The following is a 13,921-nucleotide window of genomic DNA, read 5'->3' on the forward strand; positions in this document are numbered from 1 at the left end:
AAAACCAGGGTAAAAGTAGAAAACACTACATTAACTTCTGTTGACTGACAAGGAAATTTCAGTGGGCAAGCAAATGAAACGACTCTCCAGCCTGGGGTCTACCTTTCACTGGCAGGTAGGACAAGTCTGTTATAGTTCCTGCTCCAGAGAAAATGTTTAACACACTAGAACATCAATGCTCACAGGAATGTCTGCCAGATCCAAGAACCTCCTGATTAAAAACACTAAAAAATGCAAAGATTCTGTCTCATATGACAGTAAGAACCAAATCATAGACACCCATATCTTCATTATCTGTCCTACTGCCTTTCCTTCAGACTTTTTATGCATCTGAATTTCTGACAGCTCTTTAAATAAGTGTCAGAAAACCAAATATGTTCATTATAGGTCAAACAATATTTCATATGACTTTAAAAAAATCAATCCCTCGGGTTTTAGATAAAAAAGACATCCAGGTAAATTATTTTGGTACCTCTTTAGGTTTTTTGATGTAGTAGCTCAGCCACAAATTACTCATGTGGCTTTAGTGAAGATGCAAAGGTTGAGATTTCACACACCAAGAAACAAGACTCAGAGCAAAAGAGGAGAGGAAAGCTGAAAACAAAATTGCTTCAACTAAGAAGTCCAGACATAGAGGCATCATGATTTTATATTTCACAGAAGTCAGAGAAGAAATGGTTCTCCAGTTCCAGGAAATCCAGGTTTTTCTGTTGCAGACAATTGCCTCAAATTATCCTGTTCATTAGCTTAAGTTCCGTTTGATACCATTAATATGCAATATAGCAAGAGATAATGTAATGGATAAATTAGTCTACATTCAACATTAGCTGTTGAAAGAACTACATAGATTTTTTGCAAAAGCTCATTTCAGAAGTCAAGGATCTTTCTAAAATCATGTTTTAAACACTTTCTTGTCTTGCCTGGGAGGAATTGCATCTGTGATCTGAGTAGGTATTCTTGCCATTGCTGTATCTATTGCAATATCTTAGAAGAGACACTGATGCTAGGTGGAGAATCATTGCAATGAGAGATTGAAATGGCTGACCATTGTCTGCTTGACTGATTGTAGCTGTAAGAAAGCATCTCTGAGGCAGAGTATCGTGTGTGAAGCATTCAAGCTGTCTTCCCTTGTGCTGGGCAATTCTCCTATTTAAAAGCTATTCTGTAAACAGAATTACATTCCCGCTATTCTCAGTAATACATTGTTTGTCAAGCAAGGCCTCAGATGCTTCCATAATAGTGTTTGCTCTGTTTATGTGCTGTTAAGCACCACTAGCTGCAGTCCATGGGCAGCTGCTCCAAAGTAACAGCTTGCTGCCACCAAAAGGGCAAATTGTCACTTTCCTTCTACATCCTTCTTCCCCTGTGCCTTTCACATAATCAGCCCTCTCCCATGCAGCAGCTCTGATGCTTGTGTGAACCTTTACTGAGCTGCTTCCCCTTGCTAAGATAGAAAAGCCTCCTGCTCCCCTCCCTGTATACACCCATACACTGTAAAGGTGTTGCTTTGGGCTGTGCCACACAGCCCAGAGTTGTGGTTTTTATCAGACCTCACTTGCTGAGCAACTTCCCTAAGCATCACTGTCACCAACATCTGCTCAAGAGTGCTTTTAAAAAGGCTTTGGTGCATTTATGAAACACCAAAAACCTAAGTTTCCATGCAAAACAGTGGCATCCCTGAAAGTTTCTCTGTTTATGTATGAAATGATTGGAGCAGTTTATATTATGACGATCAGGTGGGCCTAAATTGATAAATGCAGCTTAGGCTGAAGGAATCAGGTAAAAAACACCACCAAGCCTCTTTTGCAAAACATTGTTTGCAAAACAAGAGTACTCTTTCCATATTGCCTGGGAGAAGTCTGTGAGGTTGAAAGGTTTTTTTGCAAATATTTGTTGCACGGAGCAGCTCCGCACACAGCTACTGGTTGATTCATCAGTTTTCCTAGGGAGGTCCCAGTTTCAATGCAGTAAAAAACTTGTATTGAATTGTTCTTGGAATCCATTTATCTCCTTACTGAACAACTCGCTGCTCAGATCCTGCCAGCTGCTAGTGACTGCCAGGTTATGAGAAGGCTTGTCTGTCATGTGCTCTGCATGTCCATCCGGCCTCTCCTGATCAGCGACTTCCCCACTCTCCTGCATAACCTTCTGTCATTCAAGTTGCAGTCTGTGGCAAGGCACGTGTGTAATATATATTTTTAGAGGGGGGAAAAAAAGTCCACATTTTTTTTAACTTCTCATTGTAAATCTAGCTTCACAGGTACCCATGATAACACCGAGGCTGACCAGGAGGAAAATTTCTGGTCTCAGGCTCTGGAGGATTTAGAGACCTGTGGCCAGTCAGGAATTCTGAGGGAACTAGAGGTAGAACAATCTTAACCTTTCTTTCCGATTATAGAGAAATATAATGGTTTTGGTTTGGTTTACATTCATTTTATTTTCTCCTTTTTTCTTTTAAGTTGCACTAATCACACCAATTCATTTAAAAGCTTTAACCCCTCTCCACAGGACAAGGCTGACAGGCGTCTGTGTTTGAGAAACATGACTCTCTTGGTACCTACCCTTTACCTTTATATTTTTGCTTGTGCAGCTGCCTCCCCTGCCCCTAACCAGAGCTGTTTTCTTTTGTGCAATGCAATCAAAATTCTATAAACATGTTCACCCCAGTGCTTTTGACTTGCAGCTTCTGCTGTGTATAACCATCAATGCTGTCTGTACAGGCAGCAAATGGCACAGAACTTCTAAGTGGGCATAATCTTCCTGCAGCAATACATTCCATTCTCTGACAGACGCTTCATGCAGCTTTTCTGAGCATGTTGTAGGTTGTCTTTTAAATTGAAACTTAATTTGATTAAGATGAACATAAAAGAAAATCGGCTTTTCAAAATGTTTACCTATAATTGTTCCACTCTAAAAGAAAAAGAAGCTGCCAATGTGAGAAATGTTCAATATAGAGCAATTTCTTCACCATGTAACAAATTTTCATATTTTATCCTTAAGTTTATTACAAATCTAACCGTCTTTTGTGTTAGATTGTGCTGAGGGCATCAGGGGAAGAAAACAGAGACAGAGTAACTTGGGAGTCTTTAATTTTCTAATCACCTTTTCTCTAAGTTATCTAATCAGAACAATTACTGTTATACTGCCAATTAAAGTTACAGAATGAAAGGTCCTGAAATATTTTCTTTTATGTTCTTTTAAATTCCTGGAGCTGCAAAACTGGCAGAATCTCATTTTCATTTTTATGTTATATAAAGTCCTTTAGCAGCCAGGAGGAATGTGAATGGCGTAACTGGGTGAAAGTTTTTCAGTTCAGATTAATTTACTTCCTCAGATTTATGGCTTTTGTATTGCATGTATGGGTAGCAAAATGTGTTTCTCATATATTTGTTATTGAAAATCAGAGAAATGTAGGAGAAAATGTTATACAGGTTTAATTCCATAGTTAGATATGGTTCAGTACTGCAGGCTTCTCTTGCAGTTTTCAGTATTCAGAGCATAATAAAAGGATATGGAAATAGATAATTCCAAAAGGGAAATAGGTCATCCGTGCTGACCAGAATTCAGTTACTTCAACACACTGAATTTTCCTCAGCCTTTCACAAAAGTGAAATTCAGAACTGTAGATGTGCCATTTGTAGCATTGCCTCGTTGCACAAGCCCCAGCTCTGAAAAGAAAGCCAGACTCATTCAGTGTGACAGGATGCTGAGAGTGGCCATGCCTCTACTTTATGGAGTGTCATGGCATAGTCAAGGGCTCCTTATCATTTTTCATTTCAAGGTCTTCAGCCAAAGAGCAAAGAAGGCTGTTGTTTACCAGGTCCTCTGGCTGCTTTTGCTCCATCAGGCAGTAATATCAGTTATTACTGAGCAAAAAAAAGAGTGCTATGGCTACAATCCATTATCTCATAGTGAAAATAGTGCTGGAGCTGTGAGAAGGAAGGGTGACAGACATTCTCACCAGAGTTATAGACAAACATTTATTTGTCTATTTTGCCCTTATTTTTTACTTCTCCCATTCAAACAGATTGTCTGCATCCAGTCTCAGTCGAAGTTCAGGTTATGGTCTTTAAATTTGCCTTTCCAGTTGTCCATCAGAAGAGATAATAAATAGGAAATTCAGCACACCCTGTCCCCACAGTGGCTGTGCCAAAGTGGATGTGGCTGTCATTCCCCAGAGCAGAAAATCTTTCCCAAGGGAGAAGGCTCCTTGCTGTGCATGGATGCTTTTCAAGTTCAGTCTGTTCCACCCAGTGGGCGAGGTGATTCCCATCATCATCTTTCATGATTTCATCCTCCATGTATTCTTGCATCTGAAAGAAAAGGCTGTCTTTTACTGAGATTAAAACCAGCAGTGAGACCAGGGCCAGTATTAGTGCTGAGCTAAGGCAGTGTGCATGTCATGCACAGTTTCTTTCCAGGTAGTGAGCTCACCTGTGCTGAGTTTTCCTGATCTTGAGGTAGTATCCAGGCTCTCTGCCCATACTGGCTCTAGAGCTACCTGCATATTCTGCTGACTCACATTTTTTTACTTTGCACACACAGTCTGAATTTTAAATGCCTTCCTCTAGTTCCAATTCCAACAAATGCAATTATGCTACAACTTAGATGTTGTTTTATTTATGTGTAAAATATTTTTAAAATAAGCAATTGCACTATATACTCTTCAGTCTGCCAGGGGACTAGCTTACAAGCATAGCCATTCTGGTGCTCAGTATTTTAGTTTGAAATGCCATCTGAAAACTTTTGCCCATAGGGTTCATATATTGTTACTGTGTTTTGTTGTGGTCCTTTATTTTATAGTGACTTGCAAGCAGATTGAACATCTATCCTCTTGCCTTTTGCTGTGCCCTGAGTGATTGTGTTCTAACAAAGAATAGAGGTGTTTTTCCTACTGCTATGAATTAACCACTTACTTAACCCCATTCTCTGTTACAAATTAACCTGTTCATTAATGCTCTAGGCCACAATCATGTCAGGAAGTACAATGAGTTTGAATCATGAAAACCCACAGCCTCGTAACCAGCTGGGAAGACAAGCCAGCTTCCAGGAAAGAAGTTCTGTAAGGCCACATTACAGTCAAGCTACTCGTAGCAACACATTGCCATCAGATGTGGGGAGAAAGTCCATGGTTCTGAGAAAATTTAAGCAAGAAATGAAAGAAATCATGTCACCAACTCCTGTGGAGTTACACAAGGTCTGTAATTTTTCTTCTGACAGCTTTGAAATAATATATTCAGCACAGGAACTCTAATTATATGGCAACACAGTAAGCACTTTTTATAATGACTCCACAGATGTAATTTGGGGGCCATGCATATTAGTTCTTACAAACACATTAATGATAGGTCCTTGTGGGGGAAAACAAATGAATAAGATGCATCCTTGTCTACTATTTCATTTTACAATAAATCCTCAAAAGGCACTGCTCTTTTGAAAGGAGCATCCAGTGATAATTTGAATTGACAGGACCAATAATTCTTCTCTGCAAAATGTGTTCATTAAGAAAGCAAAGTTTAATTTCTAGAAAATACATTGCTTCCGGAAATTACTCAGGAAGGTTTGGGGCTCTCATAGGTCCTTTTTTAAATTAACACTCATTTTGAATCAAATACAAGAGATTCAATGTACATAATATAGAATATTTTTTCAAATTAGGTATTGCTTCTTTTTATAATTCCTGTGCTCTAAAAAAGATAAATAATCTTCAGACTATGCAACTTTTCAGTGCTCAAGATGGTTGAAATCACTTGAGGATATGGAGGTGGCACTGCACTCCTACCAAGTACTGGATAAAGTGTCTTTGGATATGCACAGCAAACACCTGGCCACTTTGGTCTCAGATCCAGTGAGACCATAAGAACAGCCAGTTTCCAAAACTCTGTAATGCTGTTCTCCCTCATGGGAATGAGCATCCCATTTCCTGCACCCATCTTCCTCTTAAAGGTCTGCCATCTTTCCAGAAAGGAGGCAGAACACAGGGAATGTGTGTCACCTGGTCACTCTCAAGAGATTTGGGCTGGTTTCTAATTCCTGTGGTTTAATCTGTGGTTCAGTTGAGTTCAGCAATGTAAGGACTTGCTGAGTGTGGGCTAAATGAATGTTTATAGAAGGTAGTAGAGAATTGATCTCATATATGGTAAATTAATTCATTGCCAGTGTATCTGATCAATTAAGATGTGTTGTGAGAGTCTTTAACTATTCCTGTTTCCAGCCTGATGTGATCAGTGGAATTAGGTACTGTGCTCAGTTTTTCTGAGTGGTGAATAAATGTGAAATATAAAACCGAAGTATGCCAGCAGGCATTTCACAGTGTGCTCACATTCAGCAAAGGCACAGTTCTGGATCACAAATCCAGCCTCTCATGTTAAAATAAATCATTACCTGGAAAGGAGTTATCAGATTTTTGTTAATGAGTCAGTGGTATTCTGTAATAGTAACTAGCTGCTACAGTCCTAGCAGTGCAAAAAACCTGCAGCTTTCTCTTGCTTCAGCTGACTATTTTAAGACTGCTTTGACCTTCCTTTTGAGTAATTTCCAGATTTTGTTCAGACCATATACCCAGTGTTCCCCTGCTGAAGTGTTGCTGAGTTTGCTTTTACTGTCTGTTCTGTCACCCAGAAAAGAGTCATTTTCTCTCTAAAAATCTAAACATTGAACCTGTACTGAGGATTTTCCAAATCCTTACAGTCATTAAAGAAAAATAGAAACTAGTGACTGGATCTTTAGGTCTGATTCCTTAAAGTGAGGTTATATCCCTGTGACACCCAGGCAGCATGGACTGATTTTTTTATCTGAGCAAGTTCTTGTTAGTTTTCCTACTGGATCTGGTGTAGCAGTGTGCCTGCTACTTTCTCTCAATGTATTCATGTCCATTTTTGTATTAGACCTTCAGTTTAATACTAATAACCTCTTCCTTTGGACAGCTTGTTCAATTAGAGTTTTCCAAAAGACCTGCAATGCCATGGGAATGATGTCACTGCCAGGGAAGTGCCTTGGTTGAAGTATTTTTTATGTATCTTCTTTCTGGCAATGTGTTTGCCCCTTGCAGGCAAATGTCTTAATTAGCTGGGCCACTGAAAAATAGGGAGATGTGGAAAACTGAGATGGTATGGGCAGTTTAGAGATACAAGCTAAGACAAAGCTTGTCCATGACCTCCCTCTGCAGATTCTCAGGTGCTGCTGAGCTTTCCCAGTGCCATGGGCAGGGCAGGTGCCTTTGTTCTGTGTCAGAGTGTGTCAGTGCATCCTGTGAGGCAGGGCCTGAGTGCCCACAGGTCAGAGTTCACTTTGCAGCAAGGTAACCTGAATTCTTCACTGCTCTTTCTCTCTGTGTTGCATTCACCAGTTGTGCACTTGAACTGTCTTTGTCCTAAGGAAACCAGGATTGAGATAAGTGTCCTACAGATCTCTTCAAACATTTGTTCTAGATGGTTTAATAACATTTAATTAGCTGGATAGTGTATTGCTACATCAGTACCCAAATTTAATGAATGCCTTTAATGATTTTATCTACTTAGGTAATAATATAGATTAATATTTTTCTAAAAATCATAGCAGACCATTTTTTAGAAGTTTCATAGAGCACACATTCCTCTGAGAGCAAAAATATGCACTAGGATCAGATAATTTTTCAATATTATTATTGCAAGTAGTCATTAACCTAAAATTACAGTCAGTTAAAATATCTCAATAGCTGATCTGTGCAAGATGTATGAATTTAAATTAAGCATTTTCCCATAGATTTGAGAGGGAGAACAGGCATAGGCACAGACTCAAAATGTATAAGCTTGTGTTTTAAATTTGCAACTAATTAATTGCTTATGAAATACGAATTAAATTTCCAAATCCACACGCTTTTTCCCTTAGGCTCCTGATGTAAATTTAAAAGTCTAACAAATCACCCAAACGGAGATTTTGCTATTGAGATTAGACCTTCCAAAGAGTTGTGATCAGCAGTACAGATAAACTAGCATGATTTAGGTGTTGTGTGAATTGTCTGTGATTTTATTCCCTTCAGACAGGGCTGCTGCACGTTAAAATAAGGAACCTGTGATAGGGCTTTATCCATACCCATTATTAAATAGAAATGAATATTTCAGATAGCAGGCCTTTTATCAGAGATTATCTTTGAAGAATATATGTTGCCCTAGGAAGAATTAGCCTCATAATTATAACCTCTAATACAAAAGTTTTCTGCAGATGACTTCCATCTAAAAAATGTGAGAGCCATCAAACACGCAGCAAAGTTAAATTGCTGCCTCATCCCTGAAGCAAGCATCAGTTTCTTTAAGTTCAAAGCTCCTGTTAAATACAGGAAAAGTCAAGAAAATCAAGTAAGGGAAGTAGTTTGTAAAAATTTAGGATCTGCAGATCCTAGGTCACTATCATAGAATGGTACCAGCATCTGTGGTGAGTTATTCTTCACTCCAGTTTGACTTTGAGAAGATCTTGACTAGTAATAGTGTCCAGTTTGGGATCTGAAACTTAAAAAAGGATGTTTACCACATGGACAGGGTCCAGAGAAAAACAAGCCTTATTTCACATCACTGCAGAGAAAGACAGAATAAAGTGATCTTGTTGTCTGTGGATAGCAACAGGCTTAAGCCTCAGCAAGGGTGATTTAGTTTAGACCAAAGGGAAACATCTGAAGGACTGGAAGGGATTACTTTAACAGACTATGGAGTCTTAATCACTGGAGATTTGAAAAAGCAGGGCAGATAAATGTATCTCTGAAATGGCTTAGGTGCAGTTGATCCTGTCTTAGGACAAGAATACAGTCTAGATGACTTCAGAGTCCCCTGTTTCATGTCCCTGAAGAAGGGGAAAAGAAAAGAAGTGGAAAAGGGAAGTTCCCTTTTAAAATCATGCCACCTATGCTAGAGAAGACAGAATATTTCAAGTCGTCTTCTCTTAGGCATGATATCCCATTTTTGCATTAATTTTCAAGGCTTCTTTAAGAAGCAGTTAGCTTGAAGCACTTATTTGTGATGATTAGGATAAAAAAGTTACTTTGCTAGAAGAGAATTTGGGTCTTGGTCTCGTTATTTTTAATTTCTGCCAGGAAATGCACACAAATCTATCACTAAAATATATCTGCCTGCTTTTTTTGGGGTGGTTTGGGTTTTTTTGGTTTTTTGGGGTTTTTTTTGTGTTGTGGGGTTTTTTTGTTTGTTTGATTTTGTTTTTTGGTTTTTTTGTTTGTTTGTCTTGCAGAATGGTAGTATTATAGCACTTTTTTTTTGTAGCAGCTTCAAACACACTTTTCATCAAAGCCATGTTAAACATGCTATGATATCACAAACAAAAGCCTCTGTTCATAGCAAATTATTAGAATTTCCCCAGAGTCCTGCTGATACAGCATCTGTTGATACAAATTAAAATCATTCTATGATGAATTATTGTGACTTTGCAGATAGGTTTTTCAGTAGCTGAAATGCCCATTGACTCCTAAAGTTCATGCAGGGATGGAGGACATATGACAGGTTCAGCACAAAGTTATCTTGGGGGAGGATGGGAGGGAAAAAGGCAAAGACCTTGAACACCACAGTCACTGGAAGTATGAAATGACAGCTCATACCCAAAAATGTCACTGACAGGAAGAAAGCTTTTAGCTCAGTTAGGGGGACTTCAGGTGTGGCTTTCTGCTTTGCAGTGCTGTTCAGGTGGAGAAAAACAAGGGAAGAGGATGAGCTGGGGTAAAGTAAGAGACAAACACCATGTGGGGGTGTTGGTGCTTCCCACAGCACAGGACACTGATATTTCCACAGCAGCCCTGCAATGCATCATCCACATCCACTGAGAAAATGGTGCTGCTGCTGCAGCCTTGTATCCAGCTTCTCTCAACTGCTGCCCAGGACAGATACCAAACTTACTAGTGAGTGTGATTTCATTCTGGTGAAAGCAGGGCTGATACACCCCTAAACCAAAGTAAAGAGAGCAGGAAAGAAACCCAAACCCCAAATAATTTACTTTTGTTTTCAGACAGACTGGTCTGTTCTGGCACACCTTTTCACACTGGCAATTAAGATGGGAGCTCAGCAGCTTTCTGAAGGCAGCACCAACCACTGCTGTACCTTGGCATCCTTCTGTGAAATACTGACCAAGTCCTCAGCCTTTGAGCAGGACACTGAACTACAGACTTCCCACAGTCCCCTTCAATTCAAATGATTCTGCAATTCAGAAACAACAGGAAGGAATTCGATGCATAAAACAAGGATACATTATGCACATTATTTGTACCAAGCTGTTAAAAAATTTTGGAACAGTTAATGTCATTTTTATCAGCTAAGATATGATGAAACCAGTGCATTTTAAATTCAAGGGGATATATGCTACAGCACTAAAAACACAGGTTTGACTGTGCAAGTGTATCTGTGCACAGTGGCACACCACTCACACAATTTACTTGCATTGGTCAGCAACCCTGATGTGAGGACCAAGAAAAAATTAAAACCTAAGCATGCCACTTACCCACAAAATCTCTATCTGTCAAATAGCTGAATTCACACAACTATCTGTGATTACTTGTCTTCTGAACACCTGAAAAACCTTCTCCTAACTGTTTCATTATCTTCTATTTCCTGCTTTTGAATGACCACTTCATGGTTATGTAACTGTAAGAACACTGCCTGCAAGCTCTTTCAGAAGGAGCCTTATTTGTACTTCCTTAAAAGATTGCATTATAACTCTTATACTGAGCACTTCTGAGGTTAGGCTTTACAGGGTGGACCATTGCCTGGCCAAAACCAGTCCAGGGCTTACACTGACAATGGTCTTTATTCCCTTGATTGCAAGACACAACACCACTTCTTGTGGCCATAGATTGAGGCCAGGTCTTCATATTTGAAGCAAAACTAAGCCTTATCTTGTACTCAGATCCTGGCAGTTAGACAACAGAGAAACAAAACACTAAGAATCAGAAAGTGACATCAGAAAAGGTGGGCTAAATCCCACAAATTTCCAGCTGACAAGCAGAAGTGAAAAGGGCTGTTTATTTACAGAAGAATAATGTGGCTTCTGAGAATATTAACATAATGTCAAAATGGGGATGACTTTACTACTGTAAGTACCAAATAGTAGGTAAGTGATCTCTCTAATAGAAAAAAAAAAAAAAAAATCACCAAAACCATCCTAGGAAGAAAACCTGCCTCATGCTTGCAGAAATGGGGACAAAGTTTTCTTTCTCATCACATCACCTCTCTTCCACAGGTAACTTTGTACAAGGACTCTGATGGAGAAGACTTCGGGTTCAGTGTCTCAGATGGTTTATTGGAAAAAGGAGTGTATGTGAAAAACATTCGACCAGCTGGCCCTGGTGATCTGGGAGGTTTAAAACCATATGACAGACTTTTACAGGTAATGTTTCTGGCACTGTGCAGGTTTAGCATGAAAGGATCTGAAGATTATTTTGTTTATAACCTCACTGGGGGTTATTTGAGCATGCATCTTTGGAGATGTGATTGTAGAAAACTGCAGTTTTGCAGTTCTGTTACTTGGAACAGCCCTGTAATCTACATTGCTTATTATATTTGAAATAATGAGCACCACTGTTTGTATTTCTGCTGGGAAGGGATGTGTATAGGGAGACCAGAAAGGACAAATGACCATAATTGTTCTACACCATAGGCTTTGCTGTGCAGATTTCTTAGATTTTTTTTCTTGACAGAAAAAGGCAGCACTTCATGGAGCTTTGGACTTTTATGCAGTGGCACTAAAGCTGGATTTTCCTGTGCAGTCAGGTTTATAGAAACAAATTCTTTCAGAATGCTAGGTATTTTAGAACTCCAAAGGAGACATATAAATGCTCACTAGGAAGCTGGATTTCCAGACAGATTTTTCTTTTTTGCTTGATACAGACCTGAGAATTATTTCTGTGTTGAATTCAAGTGTTGACTGACATAGTTGGAATAATGTAATACTCACTCAGCACCACACTTACCACAGTGCCAAGTTGGACTGTGATGAAAAAGTAGCCTCATAAAATAATTAATATAAATTTATATATATTAGGTAAAACCAGAGAATTGAAATTTTAGATGTGCTCTACTGCATTTAAATTGATGAACACCATGAAAGACAGAAAAACTGCGTGCTGTTAAATGTCATTATTGGAGTGAGTATTGTGAAAGCTGGCAACAGCCAGCACCAGTGTAAATATCCCCACTTCAGCTATATTCTAAAAATTTAAAAGTTTCAAAGTGAGTAGAAAACTTATCTGTCTTCAGACCAGAAATCACAGTTAAATAGTCTTATATTGGGCGATTCTCTACTTAAGAATAGTAAATCAAGCTCCATGGTCTCAAGGATAGGTTTGCATCTCTTGTGATCTTTTTTTTCCCCTAAAACGGTAACAAAGGTCCATCTTCTCATCCATCAGGTAAACCACGTTCGCACCAGAGACTTTGACTGCTGTTTGGTCGTGCCCCTCATCGCAGAATCCGGCAATAAGCTGGAACTGGTCATTAGCAGAAACCCGCTGGCATCTCAGAAAGGCAGCTCAGAACAGCCTTCAGGGAGCGGGGAGTGGAGCGACCCCAACGCTGCCTTCCTTCAGCAGAGCGGGCACAGCAGCGTTAGCGCGGAGACACGGGACCCCACAAACACCTTATAGCAGAAACCACTGCTCTGGGACACTCAAGACATTATGGTGCTAATCCATTCCAGATTCCTCTGAGATCGAGGCTTAGATGCTGTACAGCACTGAAAAGCACAGGAGGGCAGTTGGTCTGTCTCAAGGCTTCTATTAATCCACAGTTACTTTGGAAATAGTTTCATTCTTCATTAAGTCAAGTCATTCAATTTTAAAACAATCTAGGATTAGTAACAGTAAAAAAATACATAAGGGCCTTTTTTTTACCCAAATAAGAAACAGGGGAGATGTTCTAAACATGATATAAATGTTCTTCTCCCTTCAGCAGCAGCAGCAGCAGCAGCTGTTTGAGGGAAAAACATGGAGTTAACATCTGCTAACAAACAGTAGTGTCCAGGTTACATGGTTTTTAAAAATCCTTTTATCAGGAAGGTGCTGCTGTCTGATGGACAAGGCAGTGGTTACTGCACTGGCTTTTCCTGGGAAATGGCAACAACTCTGATTTTGGAAACCTTTATTCGCTGGCGAGAAGGGTACACTCTTTAGACAAAGCAGGGTTTAGATGTTACAACAAAATGCTTGCAGGAAGCTGCAGTTTGCATTGAACATTACTCCCCTCTTCAGCAAACTTTGTTAGAACATACGTTATTCCCTATGCAATGAAGTATTTAATGGTATATCTTGCAACCTGTGGGGATTTTTAAGCAGAGACTTTTTTAGTGGGATAAAACCTCTGACTGGGGCTTACTGAAAAGAGTGAAACTGAAATGAGTTCAGACAAATTAGAAAGTTTTTTTTTAAAAGAAAATGTCTTTTTTAAAATTATGTCAGTGGAGATTGATACAAAAGCTCTCTAATGATCCATAAACCTGTAAACTTGTACTGTCACATATGAGCTTTTTAAGTCAATCAGTTTCTTGAAGGAAGAAAGGTCCTATTTAAAATGCTTTGTTTTCAGCCTTCTTTATGATAAACATTACCCCTTGCAACACATTTTTAGAATTTAAAATTGTAAATATATTTTACAAACACATCACACAAATTGTCTCCTCTCCCCTCTTCCCCCAAGCAATAAAATACTGCCAGTTGCTTTATACGCTCACCAGCAGCTGCATTGGTTTATTCTGGTATTCAAGTTGTTAATGGTAATCATTGTTATTGGTGAATATAAAGATACTGGATTTGTACATTTGTAGAGTCTCCATATCTAAGCAATCACCTTACAGAGTTGTTTCTGGTCAATTTAAACTGTTTAATGTATCCCTGTTGCTGTTTCAAATACATAAACGAGCTCACTTGCCCTGCACACACAAGTATCTCTGATTTCTA

General features: G+C 39.1%; 1 protein-coding gene across 14 annotated transcripts in view; it reads left to right on the forward strand.

Moving 5' to 3' along the window:
* Positions 1 to 13,906, forward strand: part of GRIP1 (glutamate receptor interacting protein 1) — a 303,224-nt gene extending 289,318 nt beyond the window's left edge. For all 14 annotated transcript variants that reach the window (XM_079303918.1, XM_079303919.1, XM_079303923.1 and 11 more), the window contains 4 exons: positions 2,253 to 2,364; positions 4,964 to 5,197; positions 11,212 to 11,358; positions 12,380 to 13,906. In XM_079303918.1, the coding sequence (XP_079160044.1) occupies positions 2,253 to 2,364; positions 4,964 to 5,197; positions 11,212 to 11,358; positions 12,380 to 12,613 (727 nt within the window). In that variant the 3' untranslated portion in view covers positions 12,614 to 13,906. The remainder of the gene's footprint in view (positions 1 to 2,252; positions 2,365 to 4,963; positions 5,198 to 11,211; positions 11,359 to 12,379) is intronic.
* The last annotated feature ends 15 nt before the right edge of the window (positions 13,907 to 13,921 follow it).

The sequence above is a fragment of the Erithacus rubecula genome (genome assembly GCF_903797595.1).
Source record: "Erithacus rubecula genome assembly, chromosome: 4".
In the NCBI taxonomy this organism is placed as follows: domain Eukaryota; kingdom Metazoa; phylum Chordata; class Aves; order Passeriformes; family Muscicapidae; genus Erithacus; species Erithacus rubecula.